Source organism: Trichechus manatus, unplaced genomic scaffold (assembly GCF_000243295.1).
Source record: "Trichechus manatus latirostris isolate Lorelei unplaced genomic scaffold, TriManLat1.0 scaffold00052, whole genome shotgun sequence".
Lineage (NCBI taxonomy): Eukaryota > Metazoa > Chordata > Mammalia > Sirenia > Trichechidae > Trichechus > Trichechus manatus.
Window position 1 is genome coordinate 3,576,473 of NW_004443988.1, and position 22,025 is coordinate 3,598,497.

The window sequence follows — 22,025 nt, forward strand, 5'->3', positions numbered from 1 at the left end:
AATAAATACCTAACCATTAAAATAAATGGAGCTCGCCTGGGCACTGTTTTTGTACCATCGCCTTGGGCATCATCAGGATATGTGCATCCCGCTTTGGTAAACCATGATTTACATTAAAACCTACAAGCATCAGCCTCTTTATCTGTTCAGAAACCAATGTTACTGAATTGTACGTGTAGAAACTGATGAATGGGTGTATGTTCTGCTGTGTATATTTTCACCAAAATTTAAAAAAAAGAACAGGAATAACTGACAGAGTAAATGACACTGCCAGTGAGACTCCGCTCCTCCCTCAGCCTTTGGACTCTCCTCTTGCTGGGGTGTCTCTCTGTATTTCTGCCTGTCTCCAGGCTCTCTGGTTCTCCTAAGCCAGCAAATACCTAAACACATTCCCGGCATTCCTGTCCTGTACGGTCAAATCAACTTGGACAATCCTATAGATTGTGTATTTCTCTGATAGGGTCACAATGCTATTAGCATACTAGGCTCAGAGAAATCCTGCATGAGGAAAAGTGTTTAATTTGATTAACCCAGTGCTTCCAACACTTATTTGACCACAAACCCCCCCTTTTTTTGGTGGCAGCGGAGTGGGGGGTTAGTGTAAAACCTTTTGATGAACTGAAGAATTAGGGTTTTGTGGATAGAATATACCCTTTGCCATCCTCCATACTTGCACTGTCTAATACAGTAGCCATTAGCTACCTGTGGCTGCAAAGCTCTTGAAATGTGACTAGTCCAAGTTGGTATGTGCTGAAAGTGTAAAATACACGGGGTTCCGAAGACTTAGTACAAAAAACAACGTAAAATTCCTCATTAATAATTTTTATATTGATTACAAGGAGTCCTGGTGGCACAATGGTTAAGCACTCGGCTGCTAACTGTAAGGTCAGTGGTTCGAACCCACCAGCTGCTGTGTGGGATAAAGATGTGGCAGTCTGCCTTGGAAACCCTATGGGGCAGTTCTACTCTGTGCTATAGGGTTGCTATGAGTTGGAATCGACTTGATAGCAACGGGTTTTTGGTATATTGATTACATATTGAAATGATAATATTTCAAATATAATGGGTTAAGTAAAATAAATCATTAAAGCTAATTCATCAGTCTTTTTTTTTTTTTTAAGTTTTTAAAATGTGGCCACTAGGAAATTTAAAATTACATATGGAGCTTGCATTTGTGGCCTGCACTGTATTTCCATGGAACAGCTCAAGCCAGCCACTGTATTTTTGATTATGTTCCTTCCCTACACAAAAGGGTTAGTGGCTTCCCATTATTTGCAGAAGGAAGTCCTAACTCAGTAGCAAGGAGGTGCAGTCTCCAGCTCAGCCTGCCTTTCCAGCCTCTCCTGTGAGCACATCACCCACCTTTTAGCGCCTCTGCCCGGCCTAGGCTGTCTTCAGATGCTGCGTGCACTTTCCTTGGCTCTGCTTTTGACTCCTGTGTTTCCCCCACCCGTGGCCCTCTTCTCCGCACATAGCCATCTTAACTCATCTTTCAAGGTGCAGCTCAAGGGACACTACTTTGGGGAAGGCTTTCCTACCCCTCTGTCCCACTTTCCCCCAGACTTGCCTTCCTCTGTGTTTCTACTTGACTTATTGCAGAACTTCTACTTTTTGTTGGTCACTTCCAGATAGGTGGTGAACCAAAATATAGCAGTAATAATAATAAACTCTCACTTTCAGGAATATCTAAAAAGTGCTGTAAATCTCTGATTGATAAAATGTATATGCTCATCTGTGCTTATATAATAGAAAGGGAACTTCTAGCTACAAAATGTGAAGAAAAACAGAGTGGGGGATGCTGTGGCTGTCCTGGGTGGGGAAGGTGGAGCTCAGTCCTGGTGATCGAGGGCTGGGGTTTTAATGCCGACAAGGGACTATAGACGGGGTCCTGGTGCCACACTGGCAGAGAATTGGGACTGAGATACTGCACAAAGGCCTCAAAGGCTGTGCCCTTAGTACAGAGTAGACTAGGAAAAAAATTCTCCCACTAGTACAGTGAGACGATAAGAAAGTTTTTGTCTCTGCTGGATAAAGAATGGAAACGCTGGGGTTGCATCTCACACAAATTTGGAGTCCAAGAATTTCTGAACTGATGAGTCAACACAAAGATTGGTCCCTGGATGGTGAAACCCTCAGGGTGCTTTGCCAAAGAAAATGTACAACTGGTTGGGAGAGCCATGCTCACAACCCTGGTTCCAGAGGATTTCCATGGAAACCCAAGTCTCACTAAAGATGAACTAAAAGTAAAAATTAAAAAAAACAAGAAGCAAATCCACCATAAATAAAAAACATGGATTAGAACCTCAAGAATATAAGATAATGAGAATAAAATCCAGAAGGAGATATAAAATAACTCAATAGCAATGGGTTTGGTTTTTGGTTATGCATGCAAAAAGTTATGTTAAAAGATGGCACAGGAGTGGGCTATGTTTAATTCTGTTATACATAAGGTTACCATGAGTTGGAGCTGACTCAACGGCAATTAACAATAAATGTTTAAGATAACTGAAGACATATATGAAGGGCTTAAAACTGTAAGTAGAAAATAAGAGTCTATAAAAAACAGAATAGGCAGGGGGAGGTGGGGTCAAGATGGCAGAGTAGTCAGACGCTTCCAGTGGACCCTCTTATGACAAAGACCCGAAAAAACAAGTGAACTGATTATATATGACAATCTAGGAGCCCTGAACATCAAAGGAAAAGTTGAGGAATCAGACTGAGTGGCAGGGGGAGGTAAAGACGGTTCAGAAGCAGCGAGGAGTTGCCAGACCTGACCGGGCAGAAGCCAGTGCCCGGTGGGCTGGATCGGCTGGTGTGCGTGATGAAACAAGCAGTGGTGTTTGGGACATATTTTCCACATGGGGAGAGACTGAACGGCAGAGTCTGCTCAAGCCTCCAGAGTCAGTGAAAAGCGGCGCTTAACTGGCAAAAGGTAACTACATGTGTTTAACCTACCGCATGGATCAAAAAACTCCCCATTTGGGAAGAACCTGTCTTCCATTTACCTGCTCTCTCCCTGCTCTCTACCAGGTGCCAGGCTGGCTTCAGTGACTGCCTCGTCCCTTGGGCTGGAAGTAGAACCCATCATGCGCCCTGAGCCATTCTCCCAGCTTCGGACCGGGAACAAATTAACAAACGTGAAACAATAATCTGCCAGCTCCCCTAAGCTGGGAACTCAGGGCAGGCACAGCTCCTTTGCCTAGGTGCAGGCATAAGGGGCGCACAGACTTTAAATGCCTTTCACCCTGGCACAGACCTGTGTGGGCCCATTTCAACAGCATAGGCCTTCATCAGCACAGTACAACAGGGTATATACCTGGTCTAACTTCACTGTATCAGCTATATGGTGGAGTGGCAGGTTCGTGACATTTGATACAGCTCTGCCCATTAAGCAGGGTCCTCACCCCCTTTAGGGGCCTGAGGACTGGTGGCTCCACCTGTGCCCAAGAATAAGTGGTGTCTCCCAGTCCTTACAGCCAACAGCATTGAGTGCCCATAGTCTGGCTGCAAAACCCACCCACCTATGCACTCTACGGAATAGGGACACATTTTCCTCCCAGACACTCAGGGGCAGCAGTCAGCCCCCTGCCTTGCTTAGTGCGTGACTCCCTACTGCAGCCAGATACCTGTGCCTACTCCAATCACCCCTGCCCATCTTGGACTGAAGGTGAGAGCCTGCATGACACACTTGGTGACCAACTATCTGGATACCTGAGCTGAATCCATACAATAAAAGTAAACGGACTCCTGGGCTCACGTACCTAGTAACAGATCTAACCACCTGGTGACAGGATGCTAAAGCTTCAAAGGCGCCAACAGTCAACTAGCTTACATGAGCAGCCTATTTGGACATATCAAAACAAAACAAAACAAGAAGCTAGGACACAGTAAGCAAACATAAAATATATAAATATAATAACTTATTGATGGCTCAGAGACAACAGTCAATATCAAATCACATAAAGAGGCAGACCATGATGGCTTCGGCAAGTTCCCAAAATAAAGAATCAAGAAATTTTCCAGGGGAAGAGATCTTCTTGGAATTACCAGAGGTAGAATACAAAAGATTAATATACAGAACTCTTCAAGAGATCAGGAAGGAGATCATGCAAAACACAGAACAAGCCAAGGAACACACAGACAAAGCAACAGATGAACTTAAGAAGATTAGAGAAGAGCACAATGACAAATTTAATAGGCTGTAAGAATCTATAGGGAGACAGCAAACAGAAATCCAGAAGATTAACAACAAAATTTCAGAATTAGACAACTCAGTAGAAAGTCATAGGAGAAGAATTGAGGCAATGGAAGTCAGAATTAGTGTGACTGAAGATAAAGCACTTCACGCCAACTTATTTGAGGAAAAATCAGATAAAAGAATTTTAAAAAAATGAAAAAACCCTAAGAATTATGTGTGACTCTATTAAGAGGAATAACCTACGAGTAATTGGAGTACCGGAACGGGGGTGGGGGTGGGGCAGATAACAGAAAATACAGAGAGAATTGAAGATTTGTTGGCAGAAAACTTCCCTGATATTGTGAAAGATGACAAGATATCTATCCAAGATGCTCACCAAACCTCACACAAGGTAGATCCCAAAAGAAAGTCACCAAGACCTACTATAATCAAACTTGCCAAAACCAAAGACAAAGAGAGAATTTTAAGAGCAGCTAGGGATAAATGAAAATTCATCCACAAAGGAGAGTCAATAAGACTAAGCTCGAACTACTCAGCAGAAACCATGCAGGCAAGAAGGCAATGGGATGACATATATAAAGACTTGAAGGAAAAAAATTGCCAGCCAAGAATTATAATCCAGCAAAACTGTCTCTCAAATATGAGGGCAAAATTAGGGCATTTTCAGATAAACAGAAGTTTAGGGAATTTCTAAAAACCAAACCAAAATTACCAGAAATACTAGGGGGAGTCCTTAGGCTAGAGAATCAATGATATCAGATAAAAACCCAAGACTAGAATACAGGATACAGCAACCAGATATCAACCGATATAGGGAAGTCACAAAAATAAATCAAAGCTAAAACACTGAAAATAGGGAAACAGAGACGTCAATATGTAAAAGAAGACAACATTAAAACAAAAAAGGGACTAAAAAATGCAGTCATAGATCTTTCATATGGAGTGGAAGTCAAGGTGATATAAAGGATTGGTTTAAACTTAGAAAAACAGAGATAAGTATTAAGGTAACTAAAGGAAACTAACAACCCTACACATCAAAATGAAAAACATAAAGACTCAGCAAATACAAAATCAACAACAATGAAAAAGATGAAAATACATAAAGAAAAACAGAATAGGCAGAATGAAAAATAACAAAACAAATAGAAATGACAAATATTGTCATGGAAAAAATAAATTAATAGATTAAGTAGAAGAGTAAGATTATCTGAGGAAAGAATTAGTAAACCTGAAAACAGATCTGAAGAAATTACTTAGAATGCAGCTGAGAAAGAGAGAGATGGAAAACATAAAGTGGAGGTTAGAAGACATGGAGAACAGAATGACAAAGTCCAACATATATCTAATGGAAGTCTAAGAGGGGAGAATAGAAAGAATGGGGAGAGGTAATATTGAAAATATAACGGTTGAGAATTTTCCAGAGTTGGTGAAAGATGTGACTCCTTAGATTCAAGAGACAAGCACTCCTGATTAATAAAAAATATATCCTTATCTAGACTGCAGAACACAAACGAGGAAAAGAAATGATTAAAACAGAGGAAAAAAAAGTATAATATCTACACAGGAACAACAATTAGACTGGCTGCATACTATCAACATGACAATAGAGGGCAGAAGACAATGGAATTATCTCCAAGGTGTTAAGAAAAAATCCTCCAACTCAAATGTTAGCTCCAAGAGAGCAAGAATTTTTGTCTGTTTTATAATCTGCTATATCCCCAGTGCCTCGCACATGGTAGGTTTTCAATACATATTATGGGATGTGCTCAGATTAACTCTAAACTGCAGGAAATGGGACATCAATATTAACTATAGGTGGTCAGAGAAAATGATGAAAAATTCCTGACAAATAGGTTCTTTCTGGTAGACAGGAGGAATGGGAAAGAAAGAAAATGAAAGATCATGGCTACTATCAGGTCAAAAGTTCCCAGAGCAAAAAACCACACTTGTGTGAGGATGTTGAGACTGATAAACAAGCTGTGAGTAATAGTTATAAAAACTTTGTGTCCCACCATGATTGGGAACTACTGTTCTAGATTACAATGCCAGCAAGAACAGAAAGAAAAAAGAAGAGACACTTAAGGAAAGGAGAAGGGAGCAATCTGGGAAGACTCCAAAAGGTGGAGAACAGAAGACAATCTGTGATGACTAAATACAGAGAGGGCTTGTTCAGATTATGTCATAAAGTCCAGAAAAGTCCTTGCCCATTCTGAGGAGAGCATTGCCACTGAACAATGCTATTCTTTGTATGTCCAAATTAAACAGCCAGAGTACCACGTAATGGTTCTCAGTCTCACTGTCTTTAAGCTCAGTGAAAAGATGAGATTTTAAGAGCAAATCCAGAATGACTAAACTGTGTGTATTTTCTGAAGGCTGCCTCTGATACCGAAGTTTTATCAGGGCACTAGAAGACTACTGGGTATTTTATTTTGTAAAGAATAGCCTTGGCAAATATTTATTGAGTACCAAGTATGTGCCAGGTACCATGCTTCCACCATGAAGCCACAGAAATTTGTGATTTTATTTTTGGAAATTTAATTCCTAAATAATTTTGTAAATTCTTGTGTCGTTTTGATGCCTGTCAAGTTCTACATCATCAGGTGCTATGTTACTAGTTTAAGCACAAAAAAGAAGTTAACGTGTTCTAATGCTGTAGGCCATCAGAAGCCAAAATATTTCATTATCAGACAATAGAAATATTCTAGAATGTCCAAAAGCAACTCTGTCGATAAGTGCAAGCGGATAAAGAAAAATGTTATTGGTTTTATTTTTATTTCTGGGTCTACAGGAAAAGGTCATGAGCCTAAAAGAGAGCAAAGACCTCCCAATGGTAGACAAAAGTGCAGATTTCTGCTGCTTAAAATGAAAAGTAGTTAATATTTCAGGCTACTATTTGCATCACCTTCTCGCCTGCCAGAGTTCTGTCACCAATTCAAGGGAGAGAATTAATGTTAATCAGAATATAGAATATTATGAAGAGATGTCATATAACAGGAGGTTTTTCCCCAACACAGATCTTAACTTAACGAGAAAAATAGCTCTTACCAACATGTGTACAGTGCTTTCCAACTTCTGATCAATCTCCTGAATAACTGATACAACTATGACCCCTACTACATAAGTACATAGAGAATTTGAAGGTCGGTGTTTAAGTGACTTATCATAGAATTTAGAGCTACTATAAGTCCCTAAATCGAGGTCTCTTGATTCAGGTCTTACACTCCGAAATGCCAGGCCACTTATAATGGTACTTACACTGCAGTCCTATTGGAGGCAAAACACTGAAGACAGCCTGTATAATCCTGGTCTGGTATTATGCTTGCTGAACTGAATTCTAGAGATAAAAAGGGCTTTAAGATAAATACTCTGAATGCCAAATTGCTCAAAAACACTGAAAAAGTCAGCAGGGTCTGTATCATCCTTTAACTCTCTTATGTCTAAATGATGTGACTGACACATTATATAAACCCTTCCAGCCTGCTGCACGTGCAATTAGTACCTGTATCTAATGGCCAATTTCAAAGTGCCCGATCATTACAGTCTTGGGGCAATAGGGGTTTCCTATGCACGTACATTCTTCCGTGGTGTTATTGAACAGCCTGCTATATCACTAATCTTCTCCAGTGGTAAGATAATAAAGCCCATATTTTCAACTTGTTTATGACTACACAGGAGCCCTGGTGGTGTAGCGTTAAGAGCTCGGCTGCTAACCAAAAAGTGGGCAGTTCAAATACCCCAGCCGCTCCTTGGAAACTCTATGGGGCAGTTCTACTCCGTCTTATAGGGTCACTATGAGTCAGAATCGACTCGATGGCAACAGGTACATAATTGGACGCTGTGCCCCAAGCTGCTGGACTGAGGATGCACTAATTCTATAGCACCACCTGACTCTGATTTCATGATGGCTAAAAGATGACAACTGGGGGCACAGGGATCACAGCAGCAGATGCCCCTAGTACCTTGAGCTGTAAGTTGACTCTGGATTCATTTAAAACAGTTCTCTTTAGCCTCTTCTCATTTCTATCTAAGTGATGACTGATCTGCTTTTGTGGTTTGGAATAACAGCAGCTCCCAGTTAATGAAGAGCGGCATTGAGTGTGGTTAAGAGCGTGAGCTTTGGAGTCAGGTCTGGACTTGAGTCCCAACTCCACCACTTAGTAACCTGAACACCCACACACAGAAATGCTTAGTGCGTTGCTTGGTATACAGTGAGTGCTTAATAAATGCTAGCTGGTATTTATAGTACCTATTGCATGTCAGATGTTGAGATCCCCTTGCCGTCAAGTCGACTCCAAGTAATAGTGACCCTACAGGACAGAGTAGAACTGCCCCATAGGGTTTCCAAGGCTGTAAACTTCACGGAAACACTGTCACATCCCTCTCCTGCAGACCGGCTGGTGGGTTCAAACCACCAACCTTTCTGTTAGCAGCTGAGTGCTTTAACCATTGCGCCACCAGGGGTCTATGACCTTACCACTGGGGAGGATTAGGGATATAGCAGGCTGTTCAGTAACACTGAGGAAAAATATACGCACGTAGGAAACCCCTATTCCCACAACGGCAACTGTAATGATCAGTGTACTGGATACGAACAGGCACTTTGAGATAGTGCTTCATAAATCCCTCTCATCTGCAAGGTAGGTATTACTATCCTCATTACACAGATGAGGCTAAGGATCAGGGGTGTGAGCTGATAGAACCAGATTCAAAACAACTCTCCCACCACACTCATCACTCTCTCTGAAAGACTAAGTGGTTTTGCCTTTTGACAACAGCATTAAAACATCTCTCTTTAAGCACATCTTTAGTAATTTGTTCTTGTTTAAAACGAAGTTTAAAAAGTGATTATGAAGACAAATAACCCAATTCAAAAATGGGCAAAGAACTTGAATAGACATTTCTTCGAAGAAGATATACAGACGGCCAACAGGCACAAGAGATGATCCTCACCATGATTAGCCATCAGGGAAATGCAAATCAAAACAACAATGAAATGCCACTTCATACCCACTAGGGTGGCGATAACAAAAAAATAAATAACAACAGACAATAACAAGTGTTGCAAAGGATGTGAAGAAATCAGAACCCTCATCCATTGCTGGCGGGAATGTAAAATGGTACAGCCACTTCGGAAAACAGTCTGGCAGCTCCTCCAAAAGCTAAACATAGAATTACCATTTGCCCCAGCAATTCCACTCTTGGGTATGTATATAAACCACCAAAAATACCTACTGCAGCTGAGTGGATTCCAATTCATAGCAACCCTATAGTACAGAGTAGAACTGCCCCATAGGGTTTTCAAGGCTGTAAATCTTTACAGAAGCAGACTACCACATTTTTCTCCCAAGGAGCACCTGGTGGGTTCGAACTACCGACCTTTTGGTTAGCAGCCAGCACTTAACCACTTCACCACCAGGTTTCCAATCCTGGGTATATACCCAAGAAAAATGAAAACATATGCCCAAACAAAAACTATACATGAATGTTTATAGCAGCATTATACCTAAAAGCCAAAGATGGAAACAACCCAAATGGCCATCAACAGATGCACAGATGCAATGTACTATATCCATACAATGAAACATTATTTTGTTAAAGAAAGGAATGAAGTACTGATACGTGACACAACATAAATGCACCTTGAAAACATTATGCAAGTGAAATAAGCCAGTTACAAAAGATCACGTTATATGACTCCTTTACATGAAATGTCCAGAATGGGCAAACATATGGAGGCAGAAAGTAGATTAGTGGTTGCTGGGAGCTGGTGGTGAGGGAGGGATGAAGGATAGGAGGGTGTTAGCTAAAGGGTACAGGATTTCTTTTTGAGATGATTAAAAACAATTGTGGTGGTGGTTACACAACTTTGTAAACATACTAAAAAATATTGAATTGCACATTTTAAATACCTTAGTTTTCTGGGGCCTAAGCAAATTATGGCATCATAATATTTTGTGCCAAGGTTAAGAGATTTACGGCCAGTCATGTCCAGGTTTGCTTAAATGCGTGGTGACTTGTATGGCATGTGAATTATATCCAAACGGCCAACCTATCTGTTACAAAGAAAAAAGTGATTATGCTCAGCTTTATCCTTCTGGATACTATTCCTATAGATTCTTATCCTCATTTATTATATTTTATCCTTGTTAACAGTCCTCTCTTCCCCCTCCTGTGTGTCTTTTTACATAGAGAAAATGCTGTACAGTCTCTGATTTTTCCTCTTTTCACTTCTAAGTGTAATGGTTGCACCCCAGAATGTCGGTCATTTTTATAAAAATGGTGGCAATATTAGTACACAGTAGTGTGGTGGTTAGAGTATGGACTCGAGCCAGACCACTTGGGTTTGAACCCAGCTCTACCAGTTACTAGCTGTGTAACTCTGGACAAGTAACCTCTCTGTTTTAACTTCCATATCTGTAAAAAGAAAATAATGAGGTAATACATTTAAGGACCTTAGAACACTATGTAGCACTCAATAAACTTTAGTGGTTATTATTATTATCGAGAGTAAGTTACCCACTCTTCCTGAGTAGTTTTCCCCTTTTGAAGTTTTGGCATCAGCCTCTTAACTTTATGAAATATTTTTCTATAGTCAAGGCCAAGTATTCATGCTTTTGGTATTTCCTTTCTTAGAAAAGTCCCATTACTTCTCCGTTGCCAAATTAATTCGCAGGATTTTGCTCTTGTCTCCCACATGTCTATCATGAAATGCTGAAGGCGCCAGTATAAGTCAACAGCCTGGACCACCTTTAGCAAAGTAACTCAACAGACGATTCACACATTCACAAATACTTACAAGGTATCTTTTCACTACAGCCAAAGTACTTTGCACAGAGGTGGGGAAGACAACCAAGTAAGTAAGCAGGTCTACTTGGAAGGAAACTAAAGAAAGACAATAAATAACACAAAGCAGAACAGGATGGATGAAGGAGCCCAAAGTACAACAGGGATTCAGAGGAAGAAGCGGTCATGTCTGCTTTGAACCTGGAAAATGGCTGTTCCTCAAGGCAAGGCCCTCTCTGCTGCCCATAAACCTCTTGGGATTTCTTGCTATGAAAAACACTGTGAGAAATTCTTTACCCAAAACAAGGTCCATGCCACTGATGCATAAACACTACAGGAACCAGGGTCTTCACAAATGCTGTGTGCCAGCTCTTAGCCAGGACACAGACCACATGCCAACCCTTGCCATCTCCCTTAGATCGCACCAGCTACTTTTCTGGGGCCTAAGCAAATTATGGCACCATAGAATTTTGCACCAAAGTTAGGATATTTGCAGTCAGTCATGTCCAGCTTTGTGTCTCATCTTTACAATCCTCAACCCCAATCAAAAGGCAGCATCTGCCACGTCTCCATCCTTATTTCCCCCTTGGTTCTTCCTTCTATTGACCCTTTCCCCAATTCTTCCCATTATAAATAACTCCCTTACATCCTCAACTTTTTCAACTGCATGGTTTAAAATCAGGAAAGGTGTGCATCAGGGTTGTATCCTTTCACCATACTTACTCAGTTTGTATACCGAGCAAATAATCTGAGAAGCTGGACTGTATGAAGAAGAATGGGGCATCAGGATTGGAGGAAGACTCATGAACAATCTGCAATATGCAGATGACACAACCTTGCTTGCTGAAAGTGAAGACTTGAAGCACTTACTGATGAAAATCAAAGACTACAGTCTTCAGTATGGATTACACCTCAATATAAAGAAAACAAAAATCTTCACAACTGGACCAATAAGCAACATTTTGATAAATGGAGAAAACACTGAAGCTGTCAAGGATTTCATTTTACTTGGATCCACAATCAATGACCACGGAAGCAGCAGTCAAGAAATCGAACAACGTATTCCATTTGGAAAATGTGCTGCAAAAGACCTCTTTAAAATGTTCAAAAGCAAAGTTGTCACCTTGAGGACTGAGGTGCGCCTGACCCAAGCCATGGTATTTTCAATTACCTCATATGCATGCAAAAGCTGGACAATGAACAGGGAAGACCAAAGAAGAACTGATGCATTTGAATTATGGTGTTGGTGAAGAATATTGACTATACCACGGACTGCCACAAGAACGAACAAATCTGTCTTGAAAGAAGTACAGCCAGAATGCTCCTTAGGAGCGAGGATGACGAGACTTCAACTCATGAACTTTGGACATGTTATCAGGAGGGACCAGTCCTTGGGGAAGGACATCATACTTGGTAGAGGGTCAGCAAAAAAGAGGAAGACCCTCAAGGAGATGTGGCTGCTAACAGTGGGCTCAAATGTAGTAACAATTGTACAGATGGCACAGGACAAGGCAGTGTTTCATTCTGTTGTCCACAGGGTCACTATGAAGTCGAAACTAACTCGATGGTACCTAACAACAACATCCTCAACCTCTTCACAGAGTATGACCTCCAATTCCTGTCCAGCTGAAACCAGGCTCGCCCCTGCTTTCCCCAAGCAGGCTGCTCACTCCCCTCCCCTACCAACATGCCAAGTATCAGGGGCCAAAGGGAAGGAGTTGGCATCCTTTTGGTTTCCCATTGACACTTTCAGGCCATTACTCTTCTACATTCATGTAAAAGACCTTTTTTTTTTTTTCCCCGAGGCTGTTGCTATTAATTCATACTACCCACCAACCCTTCATTGCCGTTATCTTCTGACCATCATCTTCTAGCAATGTCCCCTCCCTTCCCTCAGTGAAAACTTGAGACCCAGCTCATGGTGGTTTTCTTTACTTTTAACCCCTGCCCTAACCTAAAATATCAAAAATTATTTTAGACATCAATCCAATAACACAGCTTAGCAATTCCTAGGGAATTCTCTGGAATTCCAGGGATCCTGACCCCTATTCGGAAACCCTGGTGGCATAGTGGTTAAGAGTTTGGCTGGTAACCAAAAGGTCAGCAATTCAAATCGACCAGGTGCTCCTTGGAAACACCACGGGGCAGTTCTACCCTGTCCTATAGGATCGCTATGAGTCAGAATCGACTCCACGGCAATGAGTTTGGCTTGGTTTTTGGTTTGACCCCTATTCAACAACCCTTAGGGCCACATTGTGGAATCCTGTCATTAACCAATTCTCCATCTCTGACATCTTACACTACAATATTATTCTACTTTTTGACCACAAGACGCTTTCTCAAGATCTCATTTTATAATTATCTGTGTATGGGCCTGATCCCATCTTTCGAGAATTCTCATTACAGCCTCTATCCATCAACTGGAGTCGGCACTCAAGTTTACAGTAATTTATAATTTCTGGTCTAGTCTCTTCCCTTCAATGACACAACCATCTCTTTATTCTCTTAGCTCCTATCTGCTTCTTGTCTCCATAGATTTCTTTTACTATTCCACTCATAACTGCTGATATCCTCAGGGATCTGATTTTCCTACTCTACCTTCTCCCAAAGTAATCTCATCTGCTTTCATTGTTTCAACAACTACCAATATGCGTGCCATTCCACCTGACGCTGTATAACTTGATTTTATCTGACTACCTGCTGGACAATTCTATCTGCACGCCCCATAGGTACTTTGTAGTCAAAACCAAACTCTTCTTCTTCCCCCAACTCTTATTCTCTACCGCAGCTGGTGGCACTGTTATCCCATCCTGTCACCCAAGACATACACCTGGGAATCAAATTGACTCCTCCACTTACCATCACGTTCCATCAATCCCCAACTCCTGCCAATTTCCCCTCACAAACAATTCTTAACTCTGTTTCATTCCTCTTTTTCTCCACCTTGGCTGCATATCAGAATCACTTGGGAAGCTTTGACAAATTCCCTGACCACACTAAAGACCATTTCAATTAGGACCCAGACATCAATGATTTTTAAAATTTTCCAGGTGATTCCAATGCACAGTCAAGATGTTTCATCTTCATTCTTCCTGGCTTTGCACTTCCATTCAAGCAATACTAACTACTTTTAATCAATCATACCTCTCCCCAAGCCCTACTGTTGCTTGTCTTATCATACTCTCCACCATCCTCCATGCCTCTCTCTGGCCTATTCCAACTTATCACATGGACCTTAAAGAAGCTTCCTGGAAGAAGTCTTCTCTAATCTGCCCATCGATGGTTGAATTAAGTATTCCTCTTCAGCACTTCCTTGGTGCCCAGTAAATCTCTTATCACTTTGCTTAGCATGCTGTTTTATATTTATCTACGTATGGGCCTGATCACCTCACCTAGCAATATGCTACCTCAGGCCAGGACTAGCTGACTCACTCATTTTTGTATCCTCAGAATCTATCACAGTGATTGGCCTTACGTAAATGCACACACAATACCATGTTGAATGACTTTCCAGAGACGATGAAAGGCTTTTTGGAAAGAGGTTGTTTACCCTAGGTCTTGATGGATGGGTTGGATTTTGAACCATACTTTGATTACTTAATTTGATTTTAATAACCCATTTGATTATGTAAGTATAATATTCTGCTTAACTCTGGTGTCCCCAAGCATTCACTGCAGCTTCTTCTATACTCTTATTTTGTACTTACTCTACATCTGCAATGAGGATGAATTTCTAACCTCTTTCCAATTTTTTAAGAAGAAACTGTTAATAGTATAATAGTCTGATATTATCCTACATTATATTTTTCTTTAGTTTTGTGAGCAATAACATATTACAATCAAAATTTCTTTCACTCATGAGATACATATGGTTATCTTGGATCAAATTATCTCATCTTGACCACTTGAAACTTTCTTTTGCCCCCTATAATATAAAACAATTTGCTGGCTGGCCTATACCCAAAGACTATGATTAAGGAAAAAGAGAAAATCAAAGACGTTCAATCACAACTACATATAAAACCAAAACCCATTGCCGCTGAGTTGTTTCCAACTCGTAGTGACCCTATAGGACAGAGTAGAACTGCCCCATAGGGTTTACAAGGCTGTGTATCTTTACAGAAGCAGACTGTCATATCATTCTCCCACAGAGCTGCTGGCGGGTTCCAACTGCCAATCTTTCAGTTAGCAGCTGAACGCTTAACCACTGTGCCACCAGGGGTCCTCAACTACATATACACAATTAAAAATGTTTTAAAGGATGCTTCAAAAGAAATACACAATACAAATAATGTAGTTTTGTGTCCTTTTAATAAACACACTTGCATAGTTATATTACAATTTTGTAAAAATAAAAACAAATTACCTCATGCCAAGCGTGCCCAGCATTTGCACAATCTCAATACTTTTAGAGCTAGTTTTCAAGACACACAAAATAAAATTTTAAGGCAAAAAACAGCACTTTGCAACAATTTAATAATTTATTACATTACAGTAGCATCACAGCAGCATCCAATAATGCCACTTTAGTCAAGAGTAAGCATTTCCATTACAGATTCTATTTACAAGAATTTGTAACCTGGTAAAATTCATTCTAAGAAAACTTGGCAACTAAAGCTTTAGACTGGAATTGGCATCTTTCTCTAATTTTCCTCCTCCCAGTTTCTTTATTTTAAACTACCAGTCTTCATACTGTATTTTAAAACATTAAAATAGCACTTACTTTTTTTTAAATAGTTGTATTATTTTAAAATGACTGTTTAAGATAAAGCTTTAGAGAAACTATACAACAGATAGGGTTGATTTAAAATTTCAGATTTTTCTAAAAATCAGCTTTGGTTTTAGAACTAATTTTTTTCATTGCTGGAAAAATCCATCAGGTTTAATCATGTACTTTAAAAAGAACTATACACAACTGCAATTTTTAAATAGGTATTTTGGGTTCTTTACCTCTTACAGGGTTCAGATTTAATCAGCTGTGCTCCCATTTTAAAATTCTATGTTCCTAATATACTCATTCCTTCTAATGTTGCGGCCTAAGCAAACTCAAAGCTGTCTTTCACACTGAATGAGAAAAGAACAAATATGTGGCTTAAATATGAGGTATTGCAAACAGTTGCATGCACTTTTAAGAAGGACTTAAGTTATTATTTTGTCATACAATTTCCTTTATTTTTAGCTTTCTCTCAAATATATAACACCTGTGTAAAGAGTGGTAGGTATTTCAGTACATACAATAAATTTATTTTCCAGACTCACATTCAGTATGTGATTTAATCCATAGATACCTGATGAACATAGTATGTCCAAATTGATTACAGATGCTAAACTCTGCCCGAATGTCATTCCTAGTAATCTATATTTATCAGTGTAAAAGTGAAACAGTTTCAGCTATAAAAGTACCTTTGAAGTAATCAGTGCATTAGATAAATCCATATTCAAAACTAAAAGAAAAAAGGTTATATCAAAGCATGTGGCTAATTAACAGTGGTCTGACTTCTAATCTCAGGGTTTAAAATGGATTTAAAGTAACTGGCCGTTAATCTGAACTCAACTAAAGGGTGCAAAAGCAGAAAGTTCAGAAAATACAAGGCAAGACTGGGTAATCGCACAATTTGGAAGAGTCAGTTGAATTCACAAGGACCCAATTTAGCACTGTCTCCTTTAGTGACTGCAGGCAAATCTGTTATTCCACCTGTAAAATGATATTATTGCTTTCCTATTAATGTCACATTTTATAAAATTATCATAACAATGCCAAGTGTTAAAAATCGAGGTGGTCTAATGACTAGAAATTTCCACCCCAGGGAGCACGCCTACATCCCAATAATGTTAAGTGTTTTGGAACACAGACATTTGAACTTTGTGATGTTTTAACTAAACTGATGATTCTCAAGTGTTACAAAGTTTTGATTTAGGCAAAGTATGGCTGAAATAACAATCCATTCATAATGTATAGGCACATTAACATAAATATTGCACAAAATATGCCTCCAACTTAAACTTGGAGGCATAAAAACATATTTCACTCTTCTTAAAGAACTCTGTGAGGAAATAAGACTCTGTGATTGTACACTTTTCCTGATAATACTTTGACATTCATAAACAGTAGGTTGCACTGCAGTTTGTAAACATTTTAAATTGCATAAACTTCTCTTATTGATTTTCAAATAGAGTTTAATACTGTATACTAAAACTCCTTTTTGTTTCAGCTAAGTACACGCATATTTATTAATTTATAATAATGTGTATTATATCTTTAATGTGTTTTCCATTCAAGGAAAAGAAGTAAAATCCTATGTCAAAGTAGCCAATGTAGTTGAAGAATAGATATTAGCCAGAGAACTCTGGACGGTAAAATCAATCTTCCAGCCTAAAGAGTCTTCATGGACAGAGCAGAATGCCCGCTTTCACAGCGTTTTCCTTGACTGCAATTCATTCGTGACTATAGTCTGTATGCCTGCTTCAGAGTCACTTAAAACTCTCCAGGGATTCCTTATGATCTCTACTAAATACATTAAGAAGAACTGTCAAGCAGTGTCCTTTGTTACCTGGGACATATAGTCACCTGATGAAAATATACAATAGGTAACATGAATTCTGACTTTAAAATGTATTATAGATATAAATGCTCCATCTAAGCTAAGGAAGCTTTCGCATCTCACCACCAACTGCGGGAGCCTTTCATTCCTCAAAGTAACACCCAGTTTTTGGTCATCAATAAAGAATTAGCATCTGACTGCTGCTGCACATAGTGCAGTATCTTCATTAGTCCAGAGCACTCAGAGATCCTAAGGGAGCTAGCACAGCACAGTGCAGATTCTCGGACAGTCCAAATAGACTGAACAGCCCACTCTGACACATACCCGCCAGAGCAGCTCACTTTCCTCTTCTGTGAGATAAGAAAAGCTCCCAAAAGATGTTGGTGCTCTTGACCCCCCAAACACAGAAAATAGAGAAAAGGTTATTTCCAGTTCTTGCCCTTTAAACAAATCTAAATATTGTTACTCACAGTGGCTTATCAGAAAGTAATAAACAGTGCGCATTTGGGGTAAATCGCATATAGAGCCATTAAGAGCTCACTGTGATTAGGATTAGACCAAACATAATAGCAAAGTATGAGCAAATTTTATCTGAATTCTGTAATGAATACATGTTGCAATAACGTTAGAAAAGCACGGCAGCCCATTCCAAATCAGCAAGAATAGCTTGTGCAAATAGTGGGTCTTTGTGTGTTTGAACTCCCACCATGTAAGGGCAAACTCAATATGCATGCTAATGACCTACAATTACCAAATAAAAAGGAGAAAAATGCTAAAGGGTGCCAGAGTGAACAGCAGGGAAAGCCACACAAAGACCCACTATCCTTTAACTTGTTACAAGTAAATTTTAACTGTAAACTAGAAACACAAAGAAATAATCACAAGTGGCTCTAACATCCGACCGAAGTAAATGAATTGTGTAGGAGACATTGGATCAGGGCTGCCTGCCCTGCCTCCTCGCTAGAGTCAAACTTGGATAGTGGGTCTCTGGGGTGCTTTCACACTGGAAGACAACATGGGTCCTAAAAAAAGAAAAATGAGGAATAAAATGAACATAATATAAATTAAGTAGGTGAGAAAAAAATCTGACTAGTAATAACCTGCAGTAAGGAATTATTAAAGGCAAGAAAGCAACACCAATTAAACAAATGTGGTCTACTGAAATTCTCAACCTTTAAAAAAATGTCCTAATTATATAATAAAATGAAATGAATATTTAAAGGGCAAAAGAACCACAAATGATAATTTAAAATTTAACCAGCTTTCACTGACTCATACAAAGATTACCAACAGCAGATTAATTTCTAAAGATCTAAGTAGGTACAACAAAAGATCTCAAATCAATTCCCGACTTTGACGATTAAGCATTTTCTGAACCATAACCTATATTAAAGTTATAGGTACATACAAATTTAATCTGAGTGGATTTCATACCTATCAATACAATTAACTCTATTCTTCAACTTTTTCATTTTCTTTGAAAGCAATTATGACTCTTCAATTTCTGATGAATAATTATTTCAAGTAAACAAAATCAGTACTCCTTGCTCTCCCAGGTGATTTAAACAACTGTTTTATATAAACAATAAACTTTCTCAGAGAAATCTATTTGGGAATTGTTCTCAGAGTTATAGAATTGAGAGATCTTTTATTCCAGGATGGATGACAAATCTTTGGTCATTAGGCAAAACAATACTCAGTTTTTAGACATGATCAAACTAATTAAACACACATATACACACACACATACCAACAAAAAACAAGGTCATAAGAATGTTCTGTTAATAGTTTTATAACAGAGACGTTTGAAACTACTCCTATTTTGAAATAACCTCTTGAATATTCTATTTCCCCAGCTTGCAATATGTAAAATGATCTTGCAAATAACTGGTTATCTCTTTCCCACTACCCTCCCAGCACTTTCCCCCTTCCCAACACTTGCCTTTCTGATAAACTGGTACCATTTATCCTTCATGTTTCCGTTCAAATACCCTCTGTGAAGTCTTCCCCAAACATGTCCTTCTTTTCCCAGTTAGACTTGGGGGCTCTTTCCCCAATATATATTTGTATACATATCCATTATAACAATTGTTGTATTTATCTGAATATCTGTTCCCTCCTGGACTCTAAAGCTACTTTAGGGCAGAGACTGTCTTTTTATCTTTGTATTCCTAATACTCAGTACTAAGTACATAGAAGACACTCAAAAAATACTTACCAAATGAATAAATTTCTTAACAGTGGGAAAAATGCTAACATAAAATCCAAAATACTATAAAAGGTAAAATCTGAAGTACGTGGGGAACTTTGTTCTTTTAAAATCATTGTGTAGGTCAGTAATGACTGAAAGACTGCTTTCTCTTTTCTATTTTATTTCTGAGTTTCAATACTGCCATTTCCTTGTTTCACTTCAGGGATGGCCTGAAAGTGGCTGGTCTTGCTATCAGAGCTGTGCTGTCTGATATGGCAGCCCCTAGCCACAAGTGGCTATTTAAATTTAAATGAATTAAAATTAAACACAATTTAAAACTGAGTTTCTCAGTCACATTAGCCAAAATTCAAGTGCTCAAAAGCTACATGTGGCTAGTGAAGATACAGACCATCTCCCTCACTGTAGAAAGTTCTACTGGATAACAGTTTAGTGTGGGCACCGCATCTAGGGGGAAGACTGAGGCTCTGCCAGTTCTACCCACACTAAAATGACAGATAAGGCATTCTCTGCCCAAAAGTAACTTCCATGGCAAATGAATCTTGGGTAACTACCATAATTCATGTCTACATTTTCTATGTATCATCTATGTATCAAATGTTTATTGACAACCTACTGTTGTTTCTTTTAAAAATAAAAAGATATCACTCAATTAACTTTATGTGTAGGTTACCTGCCTAGGAGGCTTTTACTAACCTGAAGGAGATTTCTCTAGAATAGTGATTTTTAAATTATCCCCAGAGGGGAACCTGAAAGGACTGTCACAGACACAAAGAAAAGGAAGGGAAGCCCTCAGAGCATGGTCCTTGCTGTCTTTCCCTTTAGAACAGCTTTCATCTGTTCTTTATATTCCTTATTATGTAAGACTTAATTGGAAAAAAATATTCCGCCACTGGAAAACAAGATAAAAAACAACAACACATTTGAAAACCATCATTTTAGATCATTTAAAAAAACCCGTTGCTGTCGAGCCGATTCCAACTCATAGTGACCCCCATAGGACAGAGTGGAACTGCCCCATATGGTTTCCAAGAAGTGGCTGGTGGGTTCGAACTGCCAACCTTTTGGCTAGCAGCCAATCTCTTAACCACTGCACCACCAGGGCTCCAATTCTGGATCACAGAAGCTATAAAAGCCAAGTCTATGGACAGCCTGGTATGGCTCCAGGGATCACAAGTTGAAGATCTTCCTGACCCAGCAGGTCTGAAAAGTATCTTCTCTTAGCTCCAAGAAAGGGGTGGTAGGTATTTGTAAGCAATCACATAAACTGGCAAGCACTGTAAACTGCCAAACCGTTATCAGAACTTAAAAACAGCCATTCATTCATTAGGCAACCAAGTTGTTATAATTTTTCTTACCACTTCTCTTGAAACCAGGAGACATTTTTGGGAATGTTAAAATCATGAAATACTAGACTCCTCCCACTTCCAAAATGGGAAATTTAGTTGTTTTATCTAAAGGGAAATCTTCTCCCCAGGATCAGAACTATGTTTATAATCTCTAAACCTAAATCAAGATTATAAATTAAAATTATTTTGTATAAAATGGATGTATAACATTTGCACTGAATCATGTGTATCTCAGTTTTGACTGAGTTATCATTTATATGTTCTCAGCAACTAAATCAAAACGAAAGGCTAAATCTTTTAGATAATTTTATGAGAATGATAAAAATATAAATTATGATATATTTTGTAAACAAAATAAAAAAATCAAAAGGGTGGGAATAAGTGACATCCATTCTATAAAACTAAAAAGAATCCCTAAGTACTGTTTATCCTATAATTTATTATTAATGCTGTGTTTATTATTAAAGATAAGAAGGGCTAGGTAACAACCAAGAGAGAATTTTATATAATACCAAATCTCCCTCTTGGAGGCCTGGACCCTTGTTCTAAAACTAGTGAATGAGACCTTGATTTGTGCACTTCTTGTTGCATGAGATGGTTATCTAAAAATCATCTGAAGTTTCACAAACAAAAGATTTAAACAGGTTATTTAATTTTCTCCTACCCCAGATGACATGTAAATATGTGCGAGATGAATGAGAAGGTTGCAAAATTAATGGTATTTTTACATTAACAGGGTAAAACAAATTTGTATGTGTGTAGGTGTGTGAATAGGGTAATTACCAGCTATTTTTTATTAAGCTGAAAAAGAGGGTGATGATATAGGGGAGTTGCAGTGTAGATTATTATTATAGCAAATAACTAATCCATAGGAGAAATTATACGTATTTTTTAGATGAAGTGTAATAGTAAAGTCTGAAGCTAGGGAAAAGTATTTAAAATAA

At 38.9% G+C, this 22,025-nt stretch overlaps 1 protein-coding gene across 5 annotated transcripts in view; it reads right to left on the minus strand.

The window, feature by feature from the left end:
- Window positions 1–22,025, minus strand: part of ITSN2 (intersectin 2) — a 227,453-nt gene that overhangs the window by 21,670 nt on the left and 183,758 nt on the right. Inside the window, exon 29 of one of the 5 annotated variants that reach the window (XM_023732412.1) lies at window positions 15,155–18,545. The exons of the other annotated variants lie outside the window; for them this stretch is intronic. Coding sequence (XP_023588180.1) covers window positions 18,544–18,545 — 2 coding nt within the window. The 3' untranslated portion in view covers window positions 15,155–18,543. Of the gene's footprint in view, window positions 1–15,154; window positions 18,546–22,025 lie in introns of those variants that run through there. 5 annotated transcript variants of the gene reach the window in all.